A 9,668-nucleotide genomic window follows, 5' to 3' on the forward strand; every position below is an offset into this window, starting at 1 on the left:
GTATTGATAGAAGATTGGCAGAATCATCCAACCAATGGGAAAATAACCATTAAAGTGTTTTGGAGTTGTGGAGTGAATGACAAAAAAATATTTTATTTCACACAGTGTATATGGGACATTCCACAATATTCCATATGTTGTGGATGGAAAAATCAAAAGTGCTTTCCTCATAATAATTTCTTAACATTTTGACATTTGAAGAGACCAAGACTTTTGGTGATGTGCTGTACTTGAGAGGACCCATCAAGCCAAATGCACCTGTGCTGGTAGCATGTAAAGAACACCTTCCGAGCATTGGGCCTCATGGAGACAAAGTGGCTGAGTTCCTTTCAAGTGTTGGGCCTCATGGAGACAAAGTGACAGTTCCTTTTGAGTGGTGGGCTTCACAGAGGCAAAGTGGTTGAGTTCCTTTCAAGTGATGGGCCTCACGGAGGCAAAGTGGCTGAGTTCCTTTTGAGTGTTGGGTCTCACAGAGGCAGTGACTGAGACCTTTGGCATTATGTTGTGCATGAGAAAACCCATCAAGCCAAGCAAAATTACAGTCGTGGCAGATACTGGTGTCACACAAATTGGCACACATGCTGGTGGCATGTAAAACCACCCCGGTGTCACGCAAATTGGCACTCGTGCTGGTGGCATGTAAAAGCACCCTGGTGTCACGCAAATTGGCACTTATACTGGTGGCATATAAATGCACCCATTATACTCTTGGAGCGGTTGGCATTAGGAAGGGCATCCAGCCATAGAAAACCATGCCAAATCAGACTGGAGTCTGGTGCAGCTTTCCAGTATGCCAGCCCAGTCAAATGATGATGATGATGAATACGTCTCCTTAAATGACACTATCTTATTAGGAGATCTCCTTGGATTGGATATTAAATCTCTAAATTATACTGTCATTTGTCTTACACGGTTTTGAGGTATTACAGAGTGATTAGTTTAGATATATTATTGAAAGAATTTAGTCTCATGTACATCTTTAGAAATTAACTTTCACTCTTTCTTTCCAGCTGAACAAATTAAACCCTCAACTTGTCATAGAATCACTCTATGATTTGAGAGAAGGGGAGCAGTTTGTTGCTTTATTGAACAAGATGTAAGTATTTTTTATTAATATAGTTTTTCATTTGTTTATTTATATTAACAGATCTATCATCATACAAAAAAATATTTATAATAAATTGTATTTTTTAATATTTTTCCTTATGTGAAATTTAACTGCTTAATTATTACTAATTACTTAGCCATGAAACAAGAGTGGAACTTGTTAGGCAAACAAACTGAGGCAGAGTTACGTACCTTGCACAGAAAATACTTGAAGCACTTCGTTCTTAAGCAGTCTAGCATGCCTGTCTGTAATTAGATATCACAGAGGAGGAACAAGTTGTCACTAAGTCATTGTTGTTTTTAAAAGTCATAGTATTATTGACTTGTAGCACTAAGTTCAACTCACCATGCAGAACTGGAGAAAGCTTTAGAAGGCTCTGGTTCTTATTACATGTTGTATATATAATCCTTTCTACTAGAGGTACAAGGCCTGAAATTTGGTGGGAAGGGGCCAGTCGATTAGATCGAACCCAGTACGCAACTGGTATTTGATTTATCGACTCCAAAAGGATGAAAGGCAATGTTGACCTCAGCAGAATTTGAACTCAGAACTTAGCGATGGGCGAAATACTGCTAACATTTCATCAAGCATGCTAACGCTCTTGACAGGTTGTATATATAATAGGTAATTCTGGTTCAACCATAGTACATTCCACATTTATTCCACTTGTTGCCTGATGACTTACTGGATTATGAAGGATCCCTAGACGATGATGCATAATTGGAGAGGGTACATAGATAGAAAGAGATTCAAAAGGAATGAAAATCTGCGGAAGAGCAGCAGGGATTTGATAAAGTAAGTGTTTGGAATGAGATAATGGGAGCTATTAGATACATTGTTGTTACATATAGCGTTGAACACATTTTTCAGAAACACGTAAAAGTATCATGTTTTAGAATAGACAATGTATGATGGTCAGAACTAATTTTAGTTTCCCACTGCCTACAGATTTGTAGTTAAAATCTTCTTTAGATTATTCTACTCTAACATAAGTACTTGGATATCTATGACCATATATTACTATTACTACTTTCTGTCTTGTGTTTATATATCCTGGATCTTAATATTTGTTTTAGATAAAAGCGATTTTAGATAAATGCTTAGTATTTCATCCATCTTTACTCTCTGAGTTCAAATTCCATAGAGGTTGACTTTGCCTTTTATCCTTTTGGTGCATTGAGCTGGCAGAACCATTAGCATGCCGAGCAAAATGCTTAGCAGCATTTCATCCGTCTTCACCTTCTGAGTTCAAATTCCACTGAGGCCAACTTTGCCTTTCATCCTTTCAGAATCAATAAAATAAATACCAGTTGTACACTGCGGTTTATGTTGCCCTCTCTCCCAAAACTCCCAAAATTTGAAATCCATATTTGTTTTAGATAAATGTTGCCGTGAATAAAATAGTAATTCACTTTAAATATTTGATATCAACAATTACCTTCTAGTTGTGTGACCATGTGTAAATGTTTTTGACGAGGCTTTACAATTTGAAGTCTTATTCAACCTTTTTTTTTCCAGAGCTTTAGCTATTTAACCCTTTTATTACCATATTTCTATTGAAATACATCGCCTTTCTTTTGATTAATTTTTTTTAATTATGAAGAATTTAGTCAATTAACTTAGTCATTATTAAGTTGATCATCAGAGCATAAAGTAACATGAAATTTTGCCAGAAAGTTTTGAGACCACTTTAGAACAAGAAACTTGTATCATAGAGCAAGCGGTGGAATCGGGCAAGTTAGTATTAAAGGAGTTAGATGACTTAAAGTGAAACAAAGCAATCTGAACTGGACCTCAAGATCACTGGCTTAATGTCCACAACATAGTTCTTGTCTTTTATGCCTTATTTATGAATAATAATTTCTACCACAGCTACATGATAAATATTACAAGATTTTCCCCTCAGCTATTTTGTGATATAAATTACTGCTTTAAACCATTAAACATATATTTTTTCTTTCAGTCAGTTATTGCTTTCAGAAGATTTCAAAGTTGATGAAAATAAAGACAAGCTATTAGTGCTTTATTCTAAAATATAATCCATACTTGTTCTTATTTCTTTATTTTTTTATTATTATTTTTTTTACATAGAAAAGGCCATTCTTATGATGCAAACACAAAGAAAGAACGTTTTGAAATTATACAAAAGTTTATTGAGGGTATGTTTTATGATATTTTTACTTCATTGTTGCTCTAGTTTGTTTTCTCTGTTGTTTTCTGTGTATATATGTATGCACATCAGTAAAGAAAACTGAAGAAAAAGTGGCAAAAATGAACATAATGAGATTTAGCATTTAAACCAGCCATATCAGGCCAAGTATTCTACCTGATTTTATGTTCAAACTGGCCAGATTTGGCCTCTCACACCTACCCTACAATGTCATTCTAACAATAAACAATCACATCATCAAAATTTCAAAGCTACAAAATAATGTGAATAAATAAGCATTACAGTTAACAATGCAATCTGAATGGTAAAAGGTTTGAATGCCTTTAGTTAATAATGTTAAATGGTAATCTTTTAATTCTTCCTTTACTTTTTAACTCTTGTTAGCATAACTAAGAAATTATAAATCTTTTTCCTAGATAACTATCATCATAGTCTTATTGAACAAGTGAATTTTGACAGAGATAATGAACTGGATCTTGCCAAGGTAGGTTGTATACAGATGTCATTTGTGTTTGTATTGTGTGTATGCATATATTTTTTGTCCAGATGTGTGATTTAGAATGACAACTTTAATGTATTATTTTTATTTGCTTAACAAGAACATTCCAACTGATAATTTTTTGTCTTCAGGAATTGTCTTTGTATTTTATTTAAATGATGTCCCTTCTTCTCAATTCCTCTCCATAATAGGTTTTTTGCCATCAACATTCAATATGTTTGTATATTCACCATGCTGGATTCCTTTTTGTTTCTTATGTATTGTTTCATATCGGTATTGATTTGTTTTGAATTTGAATCAGTTCCCATTTTAACCAACTTACATTGATATTTCATCTTTGTCTCGTATTAACTTGATATTCTGAATACTATAAATGAAACCATATCATACTGTAAATATTCATTTTTATCCTATGATGAACATTTACTCTACATGAGCCAAGAAAGGATGAATGTGGCTGGGTGTGAGGAATAATTGAAATGAATGTGGAAGAAAAGGTCTGATGTTGGTGGAAAATGATATAGTGGGAAAGGCAAAATGAAGGAAACTGTCACAGGGCCTACAAAGCTAACCCTTGCCTTAACCAGAAAAAAAAATGACCTTAACCCTTTTGATACCAATCTGCCTGAGGCTGCCCTTGGTTCTACAATACAAACTTCCTGTTCTAATGTGATCTAAATTCAAATCTTCCATCAAAATTTCATGCTAATTTACATTCCAAACACTATCTTAATAATGATGACAAAGTTATTTTACTAAAGTCTTCTTCATTTTCAAAATTAATTGAAACAAAAGCACTGTTTCAATGGAAAAGGGTTAAAATGCTTTTATATTATATTTTGTTTACTTTCTATTTGACAATGATGATTTCGGTTTTCACCAATAGATTTTGAGCTATTCATCCCACTTTTTCTTTGTTTTTTTCCTAACTTTCTATCTCTCTGTCTATTTATTTATTGAATGCTGTTAAATCAAAGCTGATTGTATTCTCTAATTGGCTTCTTTTTAGATTGCTGTACTTGTATTGGCAGTTGGGGTGGAAGGGGAAAACCGGGAAGTCTTCATGAATGCAGCGCTCTCATTGAATGAGCGGTCACAGTTAGAGATAATGGGCATCTTGAAAGAAATTTTGAATGTTGTTTCATCTGATCTTCATTTAGATGATATTCTAATAAATAAATCTTGTAAGTAATTATGCCTTTCACATTTTTAGCTCAAGTTCTATAGTTTGTACAGTATCTTCCATCATAATAATTCTTAATCTAGACTTAGTCCATTCTTCTACTTTGATGGAATGGCCAGGAACTCAGAAAGGATTTCCATGACTACATGACAAGAAATAATAACAAAGATTTGTAAATATCTAATTTCCAACATATCTATCAGCTTCTTTAATTTTCTTTATTACAGATGCACATTTCTTAGTACAAAACATAGAACATTGAATTTCATGTAAACTTCCAGTAGTTGCTGATTCCTGCGTATTCTGTCTATAATATTGTTGTTGGAACAGTAATAACTTTAATTCCCAAATAAGTTGATCCAGCTGTACATTGTTAAAGTTTTCAGAGCCTCATAACTAACCTTTAGCTGTATTCTTAGTGTGTTACAACTGAGATGTAGATATGTTGTTCACTTGTTTAACTCTTTAGTATTCAGCTCTGTTTTATCCTCAAACTGGCCAGCTCTGGCCTACTTACCTTACAATATTATTTTTAAAATAAGCAATCACATCACTGAAATCTCAAAACTACAAGGTAATGCGTGATTAGTTCAAAATTAATGTGAATAAACATTACATTTGACAGAGAAATCTGAATGCTATAGGGTTAAACATGTATAAAAATGTTGAGAGGAAGAAAAGGCTGTGTAGAAATGACACTACCATTCACAATGTATTATTTCTTGTAAACTCATTGTAGTTCAAAATTTGGTGTCTAGACTGCATGTAATAGAAATTGATAAGTTACATATACAAGAGAGCTTTAGTGCACTCAGCCTACTAGCAATAATATCCAACTCTCTCTTAAATCACATCCCATTTGCTTAAAGCCATCACAATGGATGATATAATTTTAGGTTACACTATGCCTAACTAAAAGAAATTGATTATGGAAAGCTTTTGATCGCAGATCAACTTGACCAGTTTTGATCTAGGGTTACAGTACTATCAAATGTGTAATTTTATGTTTGGAAGGAATCTATAAGGATAAAAGCATTCCTTGTGTTCTTGACCCATGTTATGCATACTTAAATCAGATCACTTTCAATTGGGACAGAAACTAATTATTGGTGATACAGATTTATATCACTATGTCATGATTTCTTGCTAATTGGCCAATCTACAATTTTCCAGTGGAAGCCTATGATTCAGAGAATTCTTCTGAAAATAGTTCTCAAGAGGATAAGTCTTCTGAAAAATCTCCATCAGGTTAGTTTACAATTTATTTTATAATTTGGTTATTATGGAAAAGTGGATATTAAACTGCGACTTTAATATCAGTAGCAGGACACACTGATTACAGAAATACAGTTATTTCCTGTACTGACTTTGTTATTATTGAGAGCACACATTGATATCATCATCATCATCGGAAAGCGGACGTTAAATGATGATGATAATGATATCAATGTGTGCTCTCAATAATAACAAAGTCAGTACAGGAAATAACTGTATTTCTGTAATCAGTGTGTCCTGCTACTGATATTAAAGTCGTCGTTTGATATCCACTTTTCCATACTTGTATGGGTCAGATGGAATTTGTTGAGATAGATTTTCTATGAATGAATGCCCCATCTGTTGCCAATCCTCACCTGTTTCTAGGCAAGGTAATATTTTCCCATAGCTAGGCATAGTTTTCGTGGAAGACTGGAAATAAGCAACCTCACTTGTATGATGATGATGATGCTTATTTATAACTATCAAGTGTTGTCTAAATAAGGGTACATATATGCATTGACATACACACTCACACACACATGCACTCACATACGCACTCGCACATGTATATGCACTTACACATATGCACATTCACACACACACACATGTATATACACACTTGTACACCCACACATATACAGACAACAGGCATCTTTCAGTTCCTGTCTTCTATATCTATTCACAAGGTTTCAGCTAGTCTAGGGTTATTGTAGAAGACACTTCCTTAGGTTGTCATGTTTGTATACACATACAAGCATGCATACACATACATATATAAACATTTTTATATTCAGCTTCTTTTGTAGAAGAGCTGCTCATTGACAAGCCTCCAAATACCGGTTCCCTGAATGACATCCTCTCACCATTCCAGAGGATAAATGTGAACTATTCAACACCCTCAACACCACTGCATGCATTAATTACATCATCAGGCTTCAATGGAAGGGTAAGTCTCCCTTAAAATTTGATTATTTTTATTTCGTGTTCTACTTTTTTTTTTATGTCCTTCATTATTTGCTCAGTAAAAATGTCTCTGTCATAAGTATTTGAGAATTATCTTCTTTCTTTTACTTATTTCAGTCATTTGATTGTGGCCATACTGGGGCACTGCCTTGAAGGCTTTTAGTTGAACAGACCGACCCCAGGATTTATTTTTTTAAGCTTGGTACTTATTCTATCAGTTTCTTTTGCTGAACTGCTAATTCACAGGGACATAAACACCAATACCAGTTGTCACATGGAGATGGAGAACTCACACACACACACACACATATACACATAATGGGTTTCATTCAGTTTCTGTCTACCAAATCCACTCACAACACACCTGCTATCTCTAGATCAATTGTGTGTGTATGTAGATAAGTATCTTGTTAGAAGGCAAAAGAAGGCTTCTGTTTACTCCTTGCTTCCCTCCTCCTAATCCTTGGATGTATGTTATATGCATTGAACATGCATAGTTAGTAAAATATGCTTTTATTATATACTTTTACTGTCTGCTGAAGACTGAATTATGAGGGTCGGCTGAAATGTTCATAGGCTAATAAAAATACTTTAATTGAATGTGACCAAATGAAGTTTATTTTTTAACATAGTTCCCTTTGCAGTTCTCAATCTTCTTCCTTTGGTGTTGCAGTGCTTGGATCCCATTGGTGAAGAAGCTTTCATTCTGTTAAAAAGTCATGATACTAATTTCCAGCCAAGTGACTTTTTATGCTGAGGAACAGATGATAGTCAGATGGGACCAATTCAGGAGAATAGGGAGGGTGGTCAGCCAGTTCAAAGCCACACTCACACACTTTAGCTTTTGAAAGCAAGGATTTGTATGATGGAGCGTTGTCCTGATATTTCTTGGGTGTTTGGTCTTGATAACCTTTCATAACTACCTCAGCAAGTTGTTGTTCATTGATGGTATAGCCCTTTGAAGACAATAGATACATTGCCTTTTGCATCTCAAAAAACTGAAGCCATCACCTTCCCTACAGATTAAACAATCTTGGCCTTCTTTGATGCCAGTGAGAAGGGTGTTTCCACTGCATGGATTGTCTCTTTGTCTCTGGCTCGAAATGATGAATCAAACACTCATCCTGGGTTAGGAAACGTTCAAGAAAACTAGCTGGATCTGCCTCAAACAATGTCAGATTTCCCCGTGAAGTGATCAGTCTGGTGTGCCTTTGATCAGGTGTCAGAAGATGTGGCACCCATCAAGCAGAAACTGTCATCATGCCACATTCATTGTGCAGAATATTCTTAACTCTCTCAGAGGATATGCTAATAGCATTGGCTATTTGATTTATAGTGAATCACCTGTCATCCATCACCATGTGAACATGAACAATGTTTTCTTTGGTAGTGTGAGTTGCAGGACATCCAGACCATGTGTCATATTCAAGGCTCTCTGCTCCCCTCCTAATTTCAGCTACCCACTTTTGCATTGTGGATAAAACTGGAGTACCATACCCTAATGTAGCAAACATATCGGCATGAATGTCACTGAGGGTTAAATCTGTTTTCTGTAGTTACCTGATAATATCATGTTATCAGCTACCATATGCAATCTTACAGCAGGAATACTCCTTTTACTGGATGTACATGTGAAAATCCATTAGTGTACACAGCATTCACGTGAAAACAATGATAAAACAAGATGGAATGAACAGGCTTTAATCACAATTGACAACAATTGTTTCTGTGCATTAGCAACAGCAGTTGCTGAGTTTTCCATATTATACATATTATATAAATATGATCCAGCAGTAGCATTGTACTCATTATTTCTTTTCTTTGTAAGCATTTTTCTTTAAAGGATGTGTGGACAACTTATTAACTCCAGTAGGATACCAACTTATCTGCCAGTCTACTCATGAACTTAATTTCACCTGTCTTTGGTTCCCACCACACTCACTTAATCATTAATGGATGTTATCATACAGGAAGAATTTATTTGCCAACAACCACCCTTATACTCACACACGTGTTCGTTTATTTCTTGTCTCCCAGTGTTCATTATTTTCCTCTCGTTTTTGTCTAGTGACCCTCCATGTTTCTTTACGTTCGGTTTCCTTGTATGTCTCCACTGTCCTGTTTTTGTTCCCAACTTTGATGCACCATAAATCCGAAATTTTAATTTGGAATTTATGGGAGCAACTGTCTTTGAAAACTCATACTGTCATTGAATGCTTAAAATGAGGAGTACACTGACAACTGACAAAGGGTTGTTGTATGTTTCTCCTGTTTTCCATTTTTCTCTCGTTGTTTGTGTGTTTAATATATCTGTTTTCAAATTTCATGTTGTTTATACAGTTGGTGATATCCTGTAACCATATATGCATATATATACATATATGACGATGATATATGCTGTATATATATATATATGTATGTGTATATATATATATATGTATATATATATATATATATATGCTATATATATATATGCTATATATATATA

The 9,668-nt window shown here is 34.5% G+C and overlaps 1 protein-coding gene across 4 annotated transcripts in view; it reads left to right on the forward strand.

The window, feature by feature from the left end:
- The window catches only part of LOC106868475 (repetitive organellar protein), a 73,284-nt gene that overhangs the window by 6,340 nt on the left and 57,276 nt on the right, over positions 1-9,668 (forward strand). For 3 of the 4 annotated variants that reach the window (XM_014913752.2, XM_014913756.2, XM_014913755.2), the window contains exons 3-8: positions 1,011-1,096; positions 3,200-3,267; positions 3,695-3,762; positions 4,787-4,961; positions 6,134-6,208; positions 7,012-7,163. In XM_014913752.2, coding sequence (XP_014769238.1) covers positions 1,011-1,096; positions 3,200-3,267; positions 3,695-3,762; positions 4,787-4,961; positions 6,134-6,208; positions 7,012-7,163 — 624 coding nt within the window. The remainder of the gene's footprint in view (positions 1-1,010; positions 1,097-3,199; positions 3,268-3,694; positions 3,763-4,786; positions 4,962-6,133; positions 6,209-7,011; positions 7,164-9,668) is intronic. The other variant, XM_014913753.2, reaches the window with a different exon arrangement.

Source organism: Octopus bimaculoides, chromosome 11, assembly GCF_001194135.2.
Source record: "Octopus bimaculoides isolate UCB-OBI-ISO-001 chromosome 11, ASM119413v2, whole genome shotgun sequence".
NCBI lineage: Eukaryota > Metazoa > Mollusca > Cephalopoda > Octopoda > Octopodidae > Octopus > Octopus bimaculoides.